Raw genomic sequence first — 22,201 nt, forward strand, 5'->3', positions numbered from 1 at the left:
AAGTACTCTCCAAAAGTAGACTGATACAGACTTTCACCAGCAATATTTAAGAAAGTCCGTTTCCTCACACCTTCCCAATTTTAGGCACTATTATTTCTTTTTATTTCCCCTACTTTTAGTCTAGAAATTTTAGGCAAGAAAAATGGTATCCAGTTATTTGTTTTAATTTGCATTTCTTTCATTATGAATGAGGTTGAGCATTTTTGCATCTGCTATGGCCATTTCCATTCTTCTGTAAATTGTTTGTGTCCTTTGCTCATTTTTCTTTTAGGATATTTATGTTTTACTATTTTGAAAGAGCTCTTCATACATTAAATATACTAACCCTTTGCTATTTTGTTGCATTTGTGTGTGTCTTCCCAGTTTACCTTAATTTTGCCTGGTAGTTTTTATGGAAATATAATTTTTTTAATAAACAATTATTTAGAATTGCTTAATTCTATTAATTTTTTCTGTAGAGTTTCTATCTTTGATGTCCTGCTATAAAGGCTGACCTAAGCCAAGATTTCTTCTAATGCTTTATAATTTTCTTTTTTATATATTTGGTCTGCAAATTATTTTGGTGTAAAGTGTTTGATAGGGATCTAAATTTGTTTTTTTCCAAATGATTATCTACGTAATTACTGACTGTTACATTTTGAGGACTTGACAGAATGATTCTAAAATTCGTATGGAAGAATAAATGAGTGGTACTAGGCAACATTTTTTAAAAGGAGACTAAGGGGGGTATTTGTTCTATCAAATATTAAAAGGTCTTATGTTAAAAAGTACAGTTGTTAAACAATGTGGCATGGGTAGATGCAGTGACGGAACGATGGTTATGTCAGCAGAGGAAAAGGACAGGGATGGTCACTAAAACATAGGGTCGTTTCTGTTTGAAAGGCAAGGAATTGCCTGCTACTTTCTCTCTTGTCCAAATAATACAAGTATGAAAAGGAAATTTTCAGAGAAATCTTAGAGAACATTAAGAACATTTGATAAAAATTAAAATATTAAGCCAGCACAAAGTATAAAATATTTAGTTGATAAATGGTATGTGAGAAAAGTAGAGGTTACATTATATATGTTTTCCTTTTGAAATATTTAGATCTGCTGTAGGATATTACTCAGGTTAGTTTTAAATCCACTATTCGATTATATATATATTTATATTTATTTGTAAGTATAAATATATATCATTTTTAAAGGCACCATTTTCCTGTCACAACTTATGAAGAAAAGATGATCCTAACTCAAAAGTTAATCTGTCACCTTGGTAGAATTATCACAGAGTTAATTGAATTGGCTCAGATCTACTATTTAAAGTTTATGGTGACACAGACACAACAGAGATAAGAGGGTCTTACTGGGAGCTGTACTCTTGATGAGCTCTCCAAGCTGCTACCTCGTGGAAATGCTGCAAGGCTGTGGCCTGCACTGACACCTTTGGAGTTTATGCTCTTGGGGAGCTTGGTAAAGACTGAACCCTGCAGTGGCCATGGCTTCACACTGGGATCCTTTGGAAAATTAAAGAACGCTCATCATCGCTTCGTTTCACATTGTTCTCAGTAATTTCACTGTCTGGGAAAGTCATTTCCTTGAAGCACCAACGTTACAGACCACGAAGCCGGAGGAAGATTTGACTTCAGCCCCCACTCCCAGCCCCTTCCCACCTCTCACATGTTCGATGCCCGACCTTGGCTTTTGTTTCATCTCCCTGATGTAGATTGCCTTCTTAATTCTCTTTACTTTTAACCACCTCTGCTCTGTTGTCAATAGAATTCCACCCACTTCAATAGAATAGTTAGAATGCTACATGTTAGATTAATGAGAGGAAGTTCTGGTTTCTGGTTCAAAAAATTAGTGGCAGTGATTAGGGCAAAAAAAAAAAGGTTCAAAAAATGTATTAGCCTTAAAATACCTCCAATGCCAGGTATTTAAGAAAAATAATCATTATTTTATAAGTAGTATATATGGTTATTTCTGACTTTCTTAGTATTGGAAGAAGTATTCTGGAGATATTGCTGTGCAGCTCTGTCCAATAGAAATATAAGGAGAGACACATACGTAGTTTAAATTTTTTTGGCAGTCACATTAAGAAAGTAAAAAGAAACAGGTGGAATTAGTATATTTTATTTAACCCAACATATCAAAAATATTATCATTACAGTATTTACATTTTTGTTTCTTTAATTGAGTCTTTGAAATCCAGTGTGTATTTTACACTTTGAGTACATCTTAATTCGGATTAGCCACAAGTCAGATGCTCACTAGCCACATGTGACCAGTGACTGCCATATTGGACAGCACAGGCCTAGTGTATGAATTTTAGTTACTGAAAATTTAGACTTTGTACTTGGCATGATTATGTACTTTTCACTATGCTTAAAAACACTTTGTATTTTTGTGTCACTAAAACAGTGAATCAATAAAAGAAGGCGATGTTCTTGATTCTTCAAAACCAAGAAGTTGGTTAGTTTTTAAGTGTCAAATCTAGACTTACTGGTTAAACTAGTATAACTTCAACATTGGGTTTACTCTGAGATCACAGATTTTTAACTGAAGGGTATTAAATAGCTATTGCAGCGTTAAAAAGACAATGGGAGTGTTTTGCAATTGTGTATTGTCTTTCATCCTCAGTGTCCATTGGGCAGTGGTTTTCTAGCTGTGTTCTGCCAAGCCCCAGGGCTGCTGTGCGGGTGAGGCCAGGGTTGGGGAGGTTCTGCAAGCCGAGTTTCAGCCCTTTTCTCCTTCTCACTCTCGCCCAGTCTCTTCAATTATTTATTCTGCACAGGATTCTGTATAAGATTTCCTCTTGGGGAAAAAAAGTTTATATTGTATTTTAAAAATTTGGAGACAGTTGCATGCTTGGCAGTTACTCTTGTGGATCTAAACCTATTTGATGTTCTTCTTTCTTGCTATTGTAGGAATCTGGTAAAAAAAAAAAGTTTGATTTTTTACACCAGAACCTTGATCTGTAATTTATACAAACACCATTTGTCTGTCTCTTCACCTTTCTCCTCCCACCCTCTCCGTAGCTCACTGGCATTATTGACCATCTACTTTATGTGACTACAGTATGGAATTTGGCCCTGTACTGTATATAATAAAATCGTTAAATCTGCAGCAGAGTTCCCAGAGACATTTCCACTTTAATTTCTAAAATAAAATTGTGTATCTTTACCTTTTAAAAATATTTAGAATAAGAGGAGTTTTCCTTACTCAGATGATTTGTGTCCATCTTCCGTGTGTAGGTGAAGAATAGGATGCTGGAGTAAAACTTTTGAAACCTAGGAAGTTGGGAGCTGAAAACCAGTGTGCTTAGGATGCAGAGCCTAAAAATTGTCTATGTCTGCAGGAACTATATACTACAGGTCTGTGAGACTTGCTAATTGGTTTAACCATCAGTAGATACATCATTGAAAGAAACTAATTTGAGATGCACTATATTTGGTTAAATCTTTTAGCGCAGGGAATGTCCAAAAATTGATGATGGAGCCAATCCCTCCTCCCTCCGAACACCTTTTTCTTCAAGGAACAAAATTCCACATTTCCCTTCCTCCAACTCCCCCCTCCCCAGTTTAAACATTTTGTCGTCAGGTTGAATCATCTGAATATGTATGTTTATAATGTATCTGAAACGAAATTTAGAATAATTGACCACATGCAACATCTTCTTGGGTGGGCAGAGGGGAGAATTTGACTTGCAAATTTAAGAAGTTTAGTGATTTTTAAAAAATTTTAATTTCTGAACTTTCATAAGAAATACAATAATGCATTACAGTTCCTATTTCCTATATTTTAAACAGGAGATAAATCCAGTTTTTCCATATGATGACTCCTGAGTGCAGTTAAACTTCTGCATAAGGAGATAGAATAATGCAGCTGTCTTTTCAATAGGTGGGCAGGTCTCTTCTCCTGAGGAATCCCTTTACTCTCTCAATTCCTTCTTACCCCTCTTTCCTAAGATATTTATCATATAAATGTTTTTATGACTTTTTTTTTTAGAGCAGTTTTAGGTTTACAACAAAATTGAGAGGGAGGCACAGAGGTTTTCTGTGTACTCTCACATATGCACAGCCTCCCCATTATCAACATCACTCACCAGAATAGTACATTCGTTACCAAGCATGAACCTACGTTGACACATCATAATCACCCGAAGACCATAGTTTACCTTAGGGTTCACTCTTGGTGTTATACAGTCTTTGGGTTTGGGCAAATGTATAATGCTATATATTCATCATTATAACATCATACAGAGTACTTTTACTGCCCTAAAATTCCTCTGTCCTCTGCCTATTCATCTCTCCCCTGCCCCCTTCACTATAATCACTGATCTTTTTATTGTGTCTATAGTTTTGCCTTTTCTAAAATGTTTTCTAGTTGGAATCATGTATAATATAGCCTTTTCAGATTGACTTCTTTCACTTAGTAATATGTGTTTAAAGTTCCCTCATGTCTCTTCATGGCTTGATAGTTCATTTCTTTTTAGCACTAAATAATACGCCATTGTCTGGATGTACCACAGCTTGTTTATCCACTCACCTACTGGAGGACGTCTTGGTTGCTTCCAGGTTTTGGCAATTATGAATAAAACTGCTATAAACATCCATGTGTAGGTTTTTATGTGGACATATGTTTTCAGCTCCTTTGGGTAAATACCAAGAAGTGCGATTGCTGGATCGTATGGTAAGAACATGTTAAGTTTTATAAGAGAACACCAAACTGTCTTCCAAAGAGCCTCTATCATTCTGCCTTCCCACCAGCAGTGTGTGAGAGTTCCTGTTGCTCCACATCATCGCCAGAGTTTGGTGTCATTGTTTCAGATTTTGGCCATTCTAATAGGTGTATAATTGTTTTAACTTGCATTTCTCTTATGACAGAGATCATTTTTTTATATGTTTATTTGTTGTCTGTATATCTTCTTTGGTAAAATGCCTGTTCAGGTCTTTGGCCCATTTTTTAATAGGGTTGTTTGTTCTCTTATTGTTGAGTTTTACGAGCTCTTTTTTTACTTTGTGCAACAGTCCTTTATTACGTGTGTCTTTTGCAAGTATTTTCTCCCAGTCTGTGGCTTGTCTTCTCATTCTCTTGACATTGTCTTTTGCAGAGCAGAAGTTTTTAATTTTAATGAAGCTCAGTTTATCAATTATTTCTTTCCGGGATCATGTCTTTGGTGTCATATCTAGAAAGGCAAAAGGCATTGCTATACCCAAAATTATCTAGGTTTGCTCCTATGTTATCTTCCAGAAGTTTTATAGTTTTGCATTTTACATTTAAGTCTATAATCTATTTTGAGTTAATTTTTTGGAAGGTGTAAGGTCTTTGTCTAGATTCATTTTTTTTGCATGTGGATGTCCAGTTGTTCCAGCACCGTTTGTTGAAGAGACTGTCTGGGCTCCATTTTGTTGGCTTTGCTCTTTTGTCAAGATCAATTGACTATATTTATAGGCGTCTATTTCTGGACTCTATTCTGTTCCATTGATCTACTTGTGTATTCTTTCACCAGTACTACACTGTCTCGATTCCTGTAGCTTTATAGCAAGTCTTGAAGCCAGGTAGTGTCAGTCATCCAAGTTTGTTCCTCTCTTTCGATATTACATTGGCTATACTGAGTCTTTTGCCTCTCTGTATAATCTTTAGAATCAGTTTGTTGATGTCCATAAAATAACTTGCAGGGATTGTGTTGAATCCATAGATCACTTTGGGAAACACTGACATCTTGACAATATTGAGTCTTCCTATCCATGAACATTGAATATCTCCCCATCTATTTAGTAGTTCTTCTTCTTCTTCTTCTTCTTCTTTTTAATTCTTCTTCTCCCCAAAGCCCCGCAGTACATAGTTGTATATTTCAGTTGTGGATCCTTCTAGTTGTGGCATGTGGGATGCTGCCTCAGCATGGCCTGATGAGTGGTGCCATGTCCGCACCCAGGATCTGAACCAGCGAAACCCTGGGCCACTGAAGCGGAACTTCACACTTAGCCACGGGGCCAACCCCTCGTTCTTCTTTGATTTCATTCATCAGAGTTTTGTAGTTTTTATTTATTTATTTAATTTTTTTGTGAGGAAGATTTGCCCTGAGCTAACATCCATTGCCAAACCTCCTCTTTATTTTGCTTGAGGAAGATTGGCCCTGAGATAACATTTGTGCCAGTTGTCCTTTACTTTGTGTATGTGATGCCTGCACAGCGTGGCTGATGAATGAAGTAGGTCTGCACCTGGGATCCAAACCTGCAAACCTGGGCTGCCAAAGCAGAGTGCACAGAACTTTAACCACTCAGCCGTGGGGCCAGCCCCTGTAGTTTTCTTCATATAGATCTTGTACATATTTTGTTGGATTTATCCTTAAGTATTTAAATTTTTTAAGAGTTAATGTAAATGGTATTGTGTTTTTGGTTTAAATTCCACATGTTCATTTTTGGTATATAAGAAAGTGATTGACTTTTTGTTTATTAACCTTGTATCCTGCAACATTGCTATAATTGCTTATTAATTCCAAGAGGATTTTTTGTTGATTCTTTCAGATTTTCTATATAGACGATCATGTTATCTGTGAACAAAGACAGTTTTATGTCTTCCTTCCCAATCTCTATACCTTTCATTTCCTTTTCTTGCTTATTGCATTAACAAGGACATCCAGTGTGATGTTGAAAAGGAGTGGTGAGTGGGGACATCTTTGCCTTGTACCTGATCTTAGTGGGAAAGCTTTGAGTTTCTCACCATTAAGTGTGATGTTAGCTGTGTGGTTTTTGTAGATGGTCTTTATTAAGTTGAGAAAGTTCCCCTCTATTCCTAGTTTTTATCATGAGGGTTTTTTTAAAATCATGTATGGGTTATTATATTTTTTTAATGAGTGAATGCTTTATGTTTTTATAGAAGTAAAACTCAAGTTCATTGTAGTCTTCCTTATTCATTGGTTATTCTTTTATCATTTCACTTTTACCTATTGATAATCTGTGTGTTTCTAGGCTCAGCTGGCCAATAGGAAACAGAAGTTAGAGTCTGTGGAGCTGTCCAGCCAGTCGGAAATTCAGCACCTGAGCAGCAAGCTGGAGCGGGCCAACGACACTATCTGTGCCAATGAGTTGGAAATAGAGCGCCTCACCATGAGGATCAATGACTTGGTTGGAACTAACATGACTGTTATGCAACAGCAGCAGCAAAAAGAAGAAAAGTTGAGGGAATCTGAAAAACTGTTAGCGGTGTGTTTTAAAATTACTGTAATTGGGGAAATGTGTGTATGCATGTTTCAAGAGAAAATAATTAACTTAGAATTAGGTTCTAAAATCTATTGTTTCTTCCCTACCTTGTGGCCAATGGATCAGAGATTGATAGCCTTATTAATATTGTGTCTGCTGTCTAACTTAGAGTCTGACTCCCTGGCTTCCTTTTCTCATGAAATAGAAAAATTGTAATAACATCCGACTTTTTTCCTGAGTATTTTGCAGGTTCTGCAAGAAGAACAGAGAGAATTGAAGGCAACTCTTCAGTCTCAAGAAAATTTCATCCTTGAAGAAAGAATGGAGAAGGAGAAGCTACAAGCAAAATTAAAAGCAACTGACACTGAACATACACTAGAGGCCATAAGGTATATTTAATTGGAAATCTTAGCCACTTGGTGGTTTGGCATTGAGCACCAGTTTTAATATTGCATATTCATAATTTTGTGTTTCATCATATTATGGGGTTTTCTTTTACAGTTTTAATTTCTGAGTTAAATTTTTATAGTGTTAAAAAAATTTTGTGTTTAGTTTTTTCTACCTCCACTTTGGATCTCTAACCAAGAGACTCTGATGTTTAGAAAGTTAAAAACCCCTTGGTCAATCCATATCCTTGGTGAAACTCCAAATGTGAAAGAAATTGTAGTCCACATCTCCTAGAGGCCTCCCTGCCTTGGGAGAATAGGTCATGATTAGTAGCTACTTATCATCAATGTCATCAATAAGCAGCTTTTGAGATAACCCTTGTAAAAAAATTCCTACAACTAATTTTATTTCTATATGTGAATTATTGCTGTGAGGTTTGTGGTGGAAAGTAGGAGAAGGAGCTGTGTTCTTTTCACTTGATTTAAGTCTGCTGCACATTTCTCTTCTTGCCAGAACTCTCCTGTAACTTTTTAGTTTCTTTGACTCAAGGTATCAAGTGTCAAGAAGTGATTTTTGTCCTTTTGTCTTTTTCCCTTGAAAAAGAGGCTAAATTACAGTTAAATAAGGAGTAAACTGCTGCTGACTTTTTCGAGAAGCATCATCTCTTGCCTCTTTACTCTTTTCATAAAGCAGGAGACAAACTGAAGAGTTCCAAAGAGTTTCATTACCAAGAACACTTGGAAAATATGAAGGTGTTGCGCATTATTGTTGTTTGCAAAGATAAAGGGCCTTTAACAGTCCTGTGTCCTTTCACAGGTCACTGGAGGAGGCTCAGGCAGAAAGGAGGTACAGCTCTCAAGGGCAGGGGGGCTTAGACAACGTGCTCTCCCAGCTGGATCTTACCCATACGAGTGAAGAAATTCTGCAGGCAGAGGTGACTCGTCTGGAAGGCAGGTAGATAATTATATACACTTTTTCAAAAATGTTCAAGTTTAAAAAATGATTTTTTGTCAGCATATTGATAAAGTAAACTAATATAGTAGTTTTACTGAAAAAGTAAGTTTTTTTCTCTGGTGTCCACAAATGGCCTAACTTCTTATTTCATTGAGAAAACAGAAGCAATTAAAGAAGAACTTCCTAATCTTTTTCCCACCAAATCGACCAGGCCGCCTGCGTCTGTGCTCATAATTGGCTACAGTGGATGCACTGGTGGATGCTGTGTCTGTGCTCCTGCGACTCCACTTGTGTACTGTTTCTACAGTTTTTCTTTCTTCTTTTATGTCATAAACTTCTTTCTTCCTGCTAAATCATTTCCAGTGGTATAAAATATGCTTTAATATTTCTCATCTTGGGAAAAATATTAAAACTTTCCTTTAATCTTATATCCCCATCAAGTTACTTCCATATTTCTCTGCTCTCCTTCAAAACCAAATTCTTCTAAAGAGTCGCCTATACTGACCATCTCTACTTCACCTCTGCCTGCGTGGCACTGCCTCCATCAGGCTTTCCTGTCTACCAACCGCCCCCCTGGAGCTGCTCTCGGCCAGGTCACATGGGACACATGGTGCACCTTCCTTTTGCTTGAGTGCTGTTGATATTTCCTTGGGCGTTAACTGAATCCTGGCTTATGCTCTACCATGCTCAGCTCACTTGTATTGCTGTCATACTTGTGAACATCTTTTGTTTTTCATACCTCTAAACTTTTTGACTAGGCAGAGTTTGATATTTTGTTTTGAACATGAATCATGATTATTTGTACACTAACATTCCTGTAAAATGTAAAAGATGAAATACATAAACTATTGGTCTTTAGAGAAAGAACAAAAAAATTGCCATTTTACCCTTTTAAAAGTTTATCTTTAAGCAATACATTTTTTATTTTTACTTTTCTTTCTGTTTTTGGAAACCACTAAATATTTTCTGTACATATGAAATATACATGCATACACATAGATACACAGTTTTTGCTTTATTTCTTTTTCACTTTGGGATACTTAAGATATTCTTGGTTATCATTATTGAGATATACACGCACACTTTAGATTGAGTAAAATGAAGTTTATTATTCCTTTTTGACATTAGAACCTAAAATTTACATTTTTATTATAGATTTTCCACTGATTGGCTTTTTAGTAATCTTTTACTGTGCTCTCATCAGGCTCAGAAAACATCTCTTGTTTCTGATTTCCAGTGTGACCTTGGACACTGTAGCCTCCCTAGGCCCCCATTTTCCCATCTGTCCATAGGACAAGATTATCTCGGATTTTTCTTTTCTCTACCTTAGAGTTTGACACATCGGTAATCACATAGTAAGTGCCAAATAAATGAGCATTCTAGGATTTTTAGAAATAGGTAAAATTGGAAGAAATACATACAAACACCAGTGTTCAATATAAAACAATGACTTTAAAAAATTATTCCTTTGTATCAAAATGCAGGTAGAAAATGTACCCTTTTAGACAGTTTGTGGTGTTCAGTTTGAACAAAGTATTCCTTAAAACAAGAACTGGAGGAATTTAAGTGATTGTGTTTGTGCTGTGTTGCGAAGATGGTGTTTTTAGTGATAGCTTCTCTGGTAAGCTGACTGTGTGGTTGAAACAGTCTAGGTGGTTATTAAGCATTTATTGAGCGATCTAGAACCAGAGGATGCAGGAGCTGAGGGAATGATGGACAAGGTTGGAGGGAGATAAGAAGGGAAACACATTATTTTAATCATAGAATTTGTAGTTTGAGAGACAAAATATATACATTAAAGGGCCTGAAAGCAATTTAAAGTAGAAAATTCTAGAAAATTTCTACATTCAAGCTATAAAAATTAAAAATAAACTGTATTGAAGGTGATTAGGGGAGTGAGGGTGGGGTAGCTCTGTCAGGTGAATGCTGGTCTGATTCTTGAAAGGGTGTTGACCATCCATTGCCCGCTGGGAGGGGAAGGTGTTTTGTGGTCAAGGGGGTGGTGTATGAAGAGACGACATCAGGCATAGCAAATGGCACATGGCAGACAGTAAAGCCTATCGATTTAGAACCAAAAGGTTTTATTAATAGAAATGAGCAGTGAGATAAGACAAGTGTGGTGCCCCAGAGGTTCTTCTATCTGATGAGAGATTGATTCTTAAATAAGGGTGATTCTTAAATAAGGGTGACAAGTTGGAAACTCTTTAAAGAAGATTATTCTGGCAGCTGTGTGTAGGATGGAATTGTAATTAAGTGTAGTGAAGATTGGGATTATGATGGCAGCTTCTGTATAAGTAGAGAGAAAAAATTAGCTAAATTGCTGTAATCTTCAGAATTTTGTAACCAGTTAAATTTTAAAGGGAAGGAAAGACTATTGGTAAACACAGAAATCAAAAGTATCGTCAAAATTTGAATAGATTTAGCTTCCTCTAATAAGAAAGTTGGAAACGAGCTTTAATTTGGAGTGAGAGGTGAGGTTTAAGATATTTCTTGGACATCAAGAAGATAGGTTAGATAATTCCATTTGTGGCTTTCAGTGTTTTTCTTTTAAGTATGTGGTCTTATTTTTTTCGTACAGCTTGGAATCTGTGAGTACAACATGTAAACAGCTGAGCCAAGAACTAATGGAAAAATATGAAGAATTGAAGAAGATGGAAGTGTATAACAATGAGTACAGGGCAGAGATCAAGAAGGTAAAAATTGGCATGCCTGGGATCACAAAATTGTGTGTATTTATGGACTGAGCTGTGGGCTGGAAGGTTATAGGCGTTATATCTAAGGAGAGAAGTGTGTAGTCCAAAGGGCCACTTGATACTCAGGAGTAGACGAGCACCTGGAATGTGTCTAGGGAAAGTGTCTTTCTTTGTCATCCTCAGGGATGCCATGTAAATATTTTCAAGATAATTGAATCCTGCCCCCTTTGAAAACTCTAAAACTTTATTTTAAACGTGTTTTAAGGAAACGCTTTCTAAAAGGTGTACATTTTCTTGCTTGCAAAAAGATGTTTTATATGAGCTATCATTGACTAAAGATGGTTATGGATATGTATTCTCTTCTGTGCTGTGGTCTAGTTAATACTGTCATTGACTGTTGAGGTTTACAGAGCTGTTTGTCTCTACGTTATGGGCCCTCACTGTCCTGTGTGCGGACTCGTATTTTTTTATCTCTTCTTTGAGATTACTCTAGCCCCTTTCTTCTCCTCATCTTTCTCTTATCTTCTGTGGACCAGGAAACCATATAAGCAAAATTTTTAGCTTTGCAACTAAAAAAAGTATGAAAATCACTGGTGCTGTCCTCTAAATAATGTGTCCATGGACTTTGATGCTGGCTCTCAGCATTTGGATAACGCATCTCTCCCTGACGTGAGATCTAATAAATGATTGTGGGTATAAACACCTGACCTTCAGCACAGATATGCAGCTTGGTAGATTGATAGTTTCCTTCATATTTAATCTAGGAAAAGATTCATGTCTGAGGTAAGGTAAAAATTACCTTATTATTTTAACTATTAATATATTTTCTTATCTAATGCTTTCTCATAATTTTTCATGCTTTCCTTTCTGTTTCTTTGTAGTTGAAAGATCAGATTTTACAGACTGAACAAAGTTACAGTTCTGCTCTAGAAGGAATGAAGTTGGAAATCTCCCAACTCACTCGGGAGTTACATCAGCGAGATATCACTATTGCCTCCACCAAAAGTTCTTCCTCCGACATGGAAAAGCGACTCAAAGCAGAGATACAAAAGGCGGAAGAAAAAGCCGTAGAGCGTGAGGTGACGCTTGAACAAAAACTCTTCTTATTTAAAGTTTGTTTCTGAAGATTGAGTTTATTAAAAATATAATTTCCACAGTATTTAATTAGACACCTGCTTCGGGTGAGAGTATGCTGGTGAACAAGCATTCTAGTGAGGCTTGGTGGGGAGGTGAGAGTGGATACAGACATGTAGAGAGACTATTTCTGTGATGTGTGTTGACAGACTAGAGTTCCAGGGGCAAGTGGCAGGGCTGAGACAGGAAAGCAGGGACCAGCTCCTGAGGGGCCCTGTCAGCCACATAGAGGAGTTTAGTGTTGTCCTGAAGTCAGTAGAGAATGGCTTTAAGCGGGATAAAAGGTCTCTGTGGTCATCACATGGGGAAGAAGCAAGGGCACAGAGACCACTCAGCGCTATTTCACCAATAAGATGGTGGCCTGAGGGGGGCAAGGGTGGTAGAGGGAAAGGGATGAATTCTGGAGATATTTGACTGGTAAAATTGACTGGGCTTTGTATTTGGTTGGATGGAGAGCAGGAGTTGCACAGAATTAGGAAAAGATGTCACTCAATTCCAACTCGGGCAACTAAGTGGAAAGTGATGCTCTTTAGTGCAATAGAGAAAAGGTAGGGAGGTTTGGGGAGAATGCTGAATTTGTATGAAAAGTACAGAAAATAGGGAAGCCAGTTGAGGGCACCTTGGTTTGGCACATTTGATTTGAGATAAAGGCTGGATTTTCATATGGAAATATCTAATATTCAGTTCCACAGATGGCCTGGGGTGCAAGATTGAAATCAGAGTTGGATTGAGCTGGAAGTCTGCATGAAACTGGCATTTGAAACAGCCCGAGGGACTTAGAGATTCTGAGGAGAAAGCATAGAGTGTGAAGAGCAGAGACTTGAACCAAACTTAGGATACTACTCATTTAGGGTAAAAAAGGGTTAGAGTGGAGCTAAAAAAAGAAAAAGTAGCAGTAAGGAAGGAAATGACATAGTTTTCAGTGAGGAAGCAGGAAGCCAAGAAGGCAGGAATCTTTTTAAGTAGGACTGGTCAAGCAAAAAAGCTAAGGAGAATGAGGACTGAAACAAATTAATATACTGTGAAAGGAGTGCAATACATGATGTTGGAGGTAGAAGCCAAATTAGAGGATTGCGGTTTGGGATTTACCAGTGAACTGATTCATCCTCTTAGAGTATTTTAATTACGTGTCTGTTAATTCATCTCGAAACACCTTTTTAAAAAATATTTTCAGAAAATATTTATGTATATATCAATGAAGAATGTAACTTTGCTTACTGAAAATTACATGCAGAAAGATTTTTGTAAGATGCATTTGATTTGTTATGTTTTTGTTTGTTTTCTGCTTTTCCCTTCTCAGGAGATTTTGGATCAGCTGGAGTCACTCAAGTTGGAAAATCGTCATCTTTCTGAAATGGTGATGAAATTGAAATTGGGTTTACATGAGGTACATAAATAGAAACTTAAGTTTTTCTACTATCTAAGCCTTTAAACAGATCACTTTGTAAATACTCATATTGTAAAGAGAGAATTAAGATCAAACTATGGAATGATCCTTTGCAGAAACTTTCTCAAAAAAAAGAAGTCAAGACAATGATAGAAATGAACAAAATATGAATCTCCACTCCAGCAATTGGAAGATATTTTTTATGTTGTGTATGTGATAAAATACATGTACAGTCTGTGTTCTTAATAGGGAGAATGTATTTAAAGGGCTTAGCACAGTGCCTGGCATTTATTAGTGTGCAATAAATGTTAGAAGCTGTTATTATTATTGTAATTATTATGTTCACAATATCTTTTCATTATAAAGTATATCATCTTTTAAATAATTCAGTTTTAATTATATTTATACAAGATATAATTCATTTAATCAAATATTCTAGAATCTCTTATGTTCAAAGTATTTTAGTAGACTGTACACAAGAAAGAATAAGATAGGATTATTGCCTTTAAGAGATTGAAAGTAATCCAGCAGGGAAGATGAGAAATGTGGACAAACTCCTGTGAAACCAGAGAGAGTGTGAGTAGCTAACAGTGAATCAAAGAGTGCTGATGCTCTTTTAACTATGTTTTTATAAAATTTTTATAATTTGCAAAATGTTCCATCTATTCTGAGCCATCTTTTCTTGATGTAGGTCAAATGCCCAAAGATTGTAGAAATTCTTTTTTTCTGTACTTCCAGAGAGTATGTGCCTCTGAAGATGCATAGTTACACAATGCCCCTATTTGCTCCCAAGTAGTTCTGAGTTCCTAACTATAGATTATGGGGGCTGGGGTGGGAGAAAGTGCAAATGCTAGATGAATACTTTATTTCAACTAAAAGAAAATATGGGGCATGACTTTTATAATCTTTTGGGAAGGTAAGATTCTCTTAGCATCATGAAACCATAAAGAATTTTACAACATAAAAATGTAAAATTTCTGGATGGAAAAAGACCCCATAAAAAAAGACTTAAGAGACTAGGGGAAAACAATCTCTAAACAGACAAAAGATTATTATAAAATATTAGTATATGGGGAATTCCTACAAAGATAGTAAAAAGGTAATTCAGTAGAAAAATGGGCAAAGGACATAAGGAGATAATTCATAGAAGTAATACAAAAATCCAGTAAACAAGGAAAGCTGCTCAACCTCCCTAATAATCAAAACAAAATAAACATTCTTTTGCTAATTAGATTGACAATGATTTTTGAAAACTAATGTAGCCAGTGCTGGCACGGTTATAGGGAAACAGCCTCGCTCATGTTCTGTTGATGAGAAAGTGAACTGATAGAGCCTTTCTAGAGGACAGTTTAGCAATATCCATCAAACTTGTAAATATGTTTAGTCTATAATCTCCTGAGTCGTGTGCGTTTCTGATTTTGATAGTCATTGCTGAGTAGTTCTCCAGAAAGCCATGTTAGTTTGCATTCCCGAAGAACCCTTCCTATAGGAGCAAATGTGCAAAAATGGTCATTTCATTGCTGTTTGCAATAGCCAAAATTTTGAAATAAACTAAATGTTAATCTGTAGAGGGATGATTAATTTGTGGCTCTCTATAATATGAAATATTATGCTGTCATTTAAGGTGGCAGATGAAAATATGCATCTAATCTTGCTCTCTCCCCAGATCCTCTAAAACTGTAATGAGAGGATTTTTTAAAAAGCACAAACCTAGAAGGATGGAAAAAATAGGAGGGGAGACAACAGCTAAACGTTTTGTAAGGGCGGGAGATGATGGATGGATGGAGGGAGGGAGGGTGGGAGGGAAGGAAAATGACTTTATATGCCCTGATAAAGCTAATAGTAAACCGGTAGTGGAGAAAGCCAAGAACCAATCTGATTTACACCACAGAATCTTCAAAAGGCTTAGGATTCGTCAATACCTGATTGAGAGGATCTTACGGAGTGATTACCCATTCATATTTAAGAGTTGGGACCTCTCAGGGGCACTTAAGCCAGACTATGTTCAGAGATTCCATTTAGCTTAATTTCTTCTGAAACCTCCATCTAACAGTGGTTTTACTGTCCTTTCCTTACACAGCCAGATGTGTGCTTGCTATACAGTTTCTATATTATCTTTCACATTCATTTATCTGTAATTGTTATTAATAAAATAATAAATCCGAGAAAATTTTTAAAGATGCCTGGCAAAGGCAAGCATTATCTTTTTTACAAAAGTGTATTTAGTGACATCAGACATCAAACTCTGGCTGATGAAAATCCTGTCAGCAGTTTAAACTTCCTCTGGTCTTGAAGTTACACACTGTGTGAACATGTTGCACATATTAAGAATAATTATTAGAAAGTAACTTTTGGGGGCCGACCCGGTGGTGCAGCAGTTAAGTTCACCCGTTCCACTTCTGAGTGGCCCGGGGTTCTCTGGTTCGGATCGCCGGTGCGGACATGGCACCGCTTGGCACACCATGCTGTGGTAGGCATCCCACATATACAGTAGAGGAAGATGGGCACAGATGTTAGCTCAGGGCCAGGCTTCCTCAGCAAAAAGAGGAGGACTGGCAGTAGTTAGCTCAGGGCTAATCTTCCTCAAAAAAACAAAACAAAAAGAAAGTAACTTTTTGCATTTTACCACCTAGGAAGGTAGAATACCTTTACAAATGAATGTTTGGGTTAAATAACTATTTTAATAAAATTAATTATCTTAATAATAAAAGCAATAGCTCTGATAACACAAATTATTTACCACATTTAAAAAATTGACAGTAGTCTACAGCTTAACTCCTATGTCCTGCAAATTTTTTCTTTTTGAGATTTTATTTGGCATTGACAACTTACTAAAAAATTTTGTAGCTTATTGTCACTACAGGTACACAGATAGCTAAAAGTTGTATTTGAAAGTTTATGTTTTTGTTAGATAAATTCTCTTTGTCAAACCACCCCTTTTTTTTTGGAGGAAGATTAGCCCTGAGCTAACATCCACTGGCAATCCTCCTCTTTCCACTGAGGAAGACTGGCCCTTAGCTAACATCTGTGACCATCTTCCTCTACTTTATGTATGGGACTCCTGCCACAGCATGGCTTGATAAGCAGTGCGTAGGTCTGCACCAGGGATCTGAACTGGTGAACCCCAGGCTGCCGAAGCAGAGTGTGCAAACTTAACCACTGCTCCACGGGACTGGCCACTTTTTATTTATTTATTTTGTGAGGAAGATTGGCCCTGAGCTAACATCTATTGCCAATCTTCCTCTTTTTGCCTGAGGGAGATTGTTGCTGAGGTAACATCTGTGCCAATCTTCCTCCATTTTATGTGGGATGCCACCACTGTGTGGCTTGATGAGCAGTGCAAAGTCCACGCCCGGGATCTAAACCTGCAAACCCTAGGCTGCTGAAGCGGAGTGTGTGAACTTAACCACTACACCACCTCAAACCACTCTTGACCCACTTATTTTCAGAAAATTCTTTATAGAAAAGACCAAACTAAATATCATGTTAAACTCAATAGAAGATTACTGTAATCTCTCAGAATGCTAATAAAAATATTTTGATATTAGAAAAAAATGGTCCAGACTACTGTTTTTTCAAATACTGTATTACCAGGAAACACCTAGAATTGAAGAGCAATAGAATTTATGATGACAGAACCCAGACCAGAGCAGAGTAGTAATTCCCACTTTATACTTGAATGCTGCCTTATCATGTCCAAATTTACTTCACACACGAGAATAGCTGCCAACGGTATGTATAAGTATTTAAGACCAGAGAGTACTTATTTAGAAGTTGTCCCTGCCAGCCAGAGTTCCTTTTCAGAACCTTTTGTTGAAATTTCTGTCTTTGGACTAAGTCTCTCGATTTTCTTCCACAGGTGTTCTGGGGCTCTTCAACCTTCTCTTTCTTGCAGAACTGGTGGCTGCTATTTTCTTTCTTTTTCCCTGTTTCTGATTCTCACTGTAGCTTTCCTCCGTTCTAGTTCCAGCCTTCCTCCAGCTCCTTGGATATTCCATTGCTCATCGAGAAAGCCCATTGTGCTTCTAACTCCCCACCCCGTTTACTATAAGGAACAGTACCCTTTTCCTCTCTTAGTCTTAAGAGGGCCAAAAACAAATCTTCATTTTTTCCAAAGTCAAGCCATAGATGAACTAATTACAAGTGAAAACAATGTGATTTTCCACCAGCAATATCACAGATCACAAGTATTGTTATACAAATTAAGTGACTCAAATATTCTTTTTTATTAGGCAAAAGAGATTTCACTAGCAGACCTCCAGGAGAACTATATTGAGGCCTTAAATAAATTAGTGTCTGAAAATCAACACCTACAGAAAGATTTGATGGATACCAAATCTAAGCTGGAGATTTCTACTCAGATGTGCAGGAAAAACCATGACAGGATCTTTAAACCAACACACAGCAGAGCACCTGAGTTCAAGAATACAGAGTTCAAGTACAATTTCTTCACAGTTTATTTAAAATGTCTCATTGTAATATAATTCTCATTTCTTTGAGAATAATTTCTGACTCACAGAGATTAAGTCTTCCTCAGAGGACTCTGTGTTAATTCTGAGGTACAGTGTGCACAAGTAAACTACTTTAACCTGCTACTCCCAGGGTAACGAGTGAAGGGGGTTATGTAGCACTTTGATTCAAGCTTTGGTCGTAGACGCTCAGGATGTAGGTGTAAGCAACATCCTTATCCTCTGAGCCTTTTCATGCTGCCTCCCACCTCCCCAACCCCACTTGCTCTATAAGAAGTAAAAGTTGGCTTTTTATAAGAAGCTTCTTTTGTATCTTTGGGCAATTAATTATAGGCTGTTACCCTAAGAAGTCAGCATTCAATGAAAAACCGCCCAGCTTCAGCTCTTACTATATGGTTTATATGTTCTCCTACCCAAAGCCTTTGCTGACGCCCTCACCTCCACCCCACATGAGGGTAGGTGCCTTCTGAGCACAGTGCTGCCCCTGCCCGAGCACTGACCACACTGGACTACTCTGGCGGCTCGTCTGCCTTGCTGTGTTGTAAGTGTGTGAGGGCCGAGGGCTGGCAGCGGGATTGGATATTTGGGGCCTGAATCAATGAAAGAACATCTGGTCTGAGTGTGCTGCTCGTTTTGTAAATTACAACCTCACTAGTTAGCCTCTTCGGTTATTTTAAGAGAACTTCTTACAACACTTCTGTTTTCAAAGAGAAAAGTTGCTACAATGTTTGTTTTGTTTTCTAATCTGCTATCCAGGCCAACCCATGGCCAGCACAGACATGATGGAATACAGACTGACCACTACAAAACAGGTCTTCATTCTCCGGGAGATCAAGTGTCGGATAGTACAGAGCTCATGTCCAGGGTCCTCAGCCCCCTGAGTGCTCAGAGCAGCCCTTACAGCTCCACCATCTCTCTGCCTTCTAACTTTCTGTGTAAAACTCAGTCTTTGCCTTCAGTGCTAGAAGGAAACGAAGCCAGTTTTTCTGACACTGTCTCTGAGAGTATAAATGACCAAGAAGAGTTTATATCTTCGGTATGGAAACTTTCTGATCTTACTAGTTTATTAAGTTTATTTAGTTTGATTTTACTTTTTATTTTAAGGGTGAGGAGGATGATGGGTTTTATTTTTCCTTCCTGGTTCTCTGTCTTAAGTCACCTGTGTTATTCTCATGTATTTCTGTCTTATGGTTTTGCTTGAGAAGACGCATTCAGCCACGATTACTTTTCAAAATACGTCTTAGTTCTGAAATATGTTATAGGCATTCATTTGTTTTTAACCCTAATTGGAAATTCCCTTCCTGCCTTTTTCAGAGAGGGTCCATTTTGTGTTGGAATAGGGGGTTCGAGGGCTATCTCTGGATGCCAAGATAGTCCTGAGGCCTAGATAGTGAAGGAGGAAAAGAGGAACCGTTGGAAGGAAAAGGGGATGGGTGGGGTGGAGGAAGGAGTTGCATCTGACATGTCCAGACCATGGATTCGGTGCCACACAGTGGTGGGCCTCATGGCAGAGGCAGCCATTTGACACTGCACTGGCCCCTTGTCCTTGCACCTGCTCTGCAGCCTCCGCCATCTTTTTTGCCTGCTGTTCCGAAGCGCTTGCCTCAGGCCGTTCGTTCCCATCACCAATTCTGTGGGCCTAGACCTGTGGAAGTTCCGTATTTTTGACTTTTTAATGTTCCAAAAAGTCCATGGAAAGGTTTTCTTTTTGTTTTCACAGTAAGTCCCCACTTCACTTATATGTAATTCTGAAATCCAAAAAAGTCCTGAGAATTAACTTTTTCCTGAGTTTGGCAGAAAAACTTATTTGGCACTGAAGTCTGACCTGATCTGAACTGAACTGATGTGATAATATGTTTAGACTTTGCCCCACTTAGCATTTTGCTTCAGAAACATCGGTGTGTTTGATTGTGGGATGTTACCTCAGACTCCACTAGGGTAATTTGGCTGATCTGCATTAGTCCTGGATTCTGTATTTGTGAATTTGCCTACTCGCTAAACTGTAAAGTGTCTGTAACCCTGGTCCATATGGCACCTCCGCATTCCTTCGCAGACGTGTGCAGAGCTGCAAAAACGTGCCCCTGGCCTCGCGCGTCCCCAGCTGCGGTCGCCGGGCGGCGCTCTGCCCGCTCCCCTCCGCTCTGGCCCGGAGCCCGTCAGATGGTGGGGCGCCGGTGCCGGACGCGCAGACGGGGCCCAGGGAACAGGGTCTGAGCCCAAATGTGGCCCCATCATGGGGCGGCCTCAGAGCACTAAACTAGCTTCTGAACCTTGTTTTCTCTTTTGTAAAATAAAGAAAATAGAATCTACCAGCTTGAATTGTTTTTAGGATGATGATCTGTGTGAGGTGTGTGTGTGTTTCCCCCAGGAGCAATGATTCTGTGTTCACTCATTCAGTGCTTGAGGTGACTTTAGAGAAAGTAACTGCTGCGAATGAGGGTCGACTGTTTATGGTGTGTGTCCTGTGTTACCTTCCTAACATCTGAGTTCTGAAATACCACTGGCCCCAGGGGCTTCGGAGAAGGAACGTGGACTGAAATTTTGGAGGAGGGAAAATACTGATTTTAACTGGTATTTAATATGTTATAGGTAGATTTTCTGTACTTTACAATGAAAGTAACATATTCAGGTTTTAAAAGTGAGTATGAAAGGACAGCATTGTGTGTTCAGGGTTGCAGAAGGGTGTACAAGTCTAAATTGCGGTAGTCTCCCTGCTAGTAACCAGTACCTTCCGTTTATATGACGCTTTACGTTTATACAGCTTGGGTCGGGAAGGAAGAGAGATGTGTTAATTTTTGCAGAACTTTTTTTTTTTTCTATTGTCACTAGGATCAAAACAAATATCTTCAGAGGAAAAGGTGTTTTTAAAAAGTCGCCTTTTGTTATTGCTAGTTAGAAAGTATCATGAATAATGCGTCTTACAAATATCCTATTTAACGTGCATATGTCAAAATTTGTTTCTCTTCCAGTCTGCCCTGCCTGTAGCTCCCCTCGGGTCAATAGCTACAAGGTTTTTGGAAGAGGAGGAACTGAGGTCCCATCATATTCTAGAGCGGCTGGATGCCCACATTGAAGAGCTGAAAAGAGAGAGCGAAAAGACGGTGAGACAGTTCACAGCTCTCAAGTAGCCTCTCCAGAGTCACACACGTGGAAATAAAGGCAAACACCGCAGAGCCACAGTCGTCTCGAGTGGCTGCTCTTTAAAAACGTGAACGTATAAACATCGCCCAGATGAGACATACTTTACAAAGCTGTTGTGAAGAAATCTGAAAAGCTGATCCTTCTCTGAGGTGTCTTCACTGCACTGGTTTGTTTGAAGGACTTTTTCCAGCAATAACTTGTAAGAATAAACTACTTTGCTAGACTTTTTTTTCTCGTATTAATATTTATTATCTTAAAGTGATACTTTCCTTTTGCTGACTTAAATGTGAATAGCGATAGACTAATTAAAATAAAGATTTTTATGATACATGTTGAAAGTGAAGGCACTGCAGGAGGAAATACGTGGTAGAAGTATGAGTTTCAGAGTCAGCCTGATCTGGACCGATACACTGGTCTTGCTACTTATTGGCCAGCTGGGCTGGTACTGTACAAAGTCGGGCTGGAAGTTTATAAAGGGACTTGAGAACTTTGACCTGAAGCCCTCTCTTGCTCAGCCACAGGTGTAAGAGAGAGGTGGGGGGCGACAGGCTGGTTTTAGTGTGGTGCCTATGGAACATCCACGGAGATGTGTGGCAGCTGCATTTCTATGGAGAGGTTCAAAGGAGAGATCAATGTGCAGGAGGCCTTTGAAACATGGAGAGTTGATAAGATCCTCCTGATGAGCTCTACCAAGGAGGGTGTGGAGAGAGAGAGAAGAGCAGAATGCAGGGCCTGGGTCCCTGAAGGAGGCCAGCGTGTGAGGATCATAGGAAATAGATCAGCACAGGAGCTAGAGTGTGCAACTGGAGACGAGAAGGTGAAGTGTCACGTGCTTGCCAGGTCAGGGATGTG

General features: G+C 38.3%; 1 protein-coding gene across 50 annotated transcripts in view; it reads left to right on the plus strand.

Moving 5' to 3' along the window:
* CEP63 (centrosomal protein 63) overlaps nt 1–21,572 on the plus strand; it is a 46,297-nt gene extending 24,725 nt beyond the window's left edge. For 23 of the 50 annotated variants that reach the window (XM_023619797.2, XM_023619802.2, XM_070236917.1 and 20 more), the window contains 9 exons: nt 6,954–7,187; nt 7,434–7,573; nt 8,388–8,525; nt 11,104–11,218; nt 12,100–12,297; nt 13,653–13,739; nt 17,972–18,177; nt 18,965–19,244; nt 21,178–21,572. In XM_023619797.2, the coding sequence (XP_023475565.1) occupies nt 6,954–7,187; nt 7,434–7,573; nt 8,388–8,525; nt 11,104–11,218; nt 12,100–12,297; nt 13,653–13,739; nt 17,972–18,177; nt 18,965–19,244; nt 21,178–21,336 (1,557 nt within the window). In that variant the 3' untranslated portion in view covers nt 21,337–21,572. 50 annotated transcript variants of the gene reach the window in all.
* Nucleotides 21,573–22,201: the final 629 nt, after the last annotated feature.

This window comes from Equus caballus, chromosome 16 (genome assembly GCF_041296265.1).
Source record: "Equus caballus isolate H_3958 breed thoroughbred chromosome 16, TB-T2T, whole genome shotgun sequence".
NCBI classification, from domain to species: Eukaryota; Metazoa; Chordata; class Mammalia; order Perissodactyla; family Equidae; genus Equus; species Equus caballus.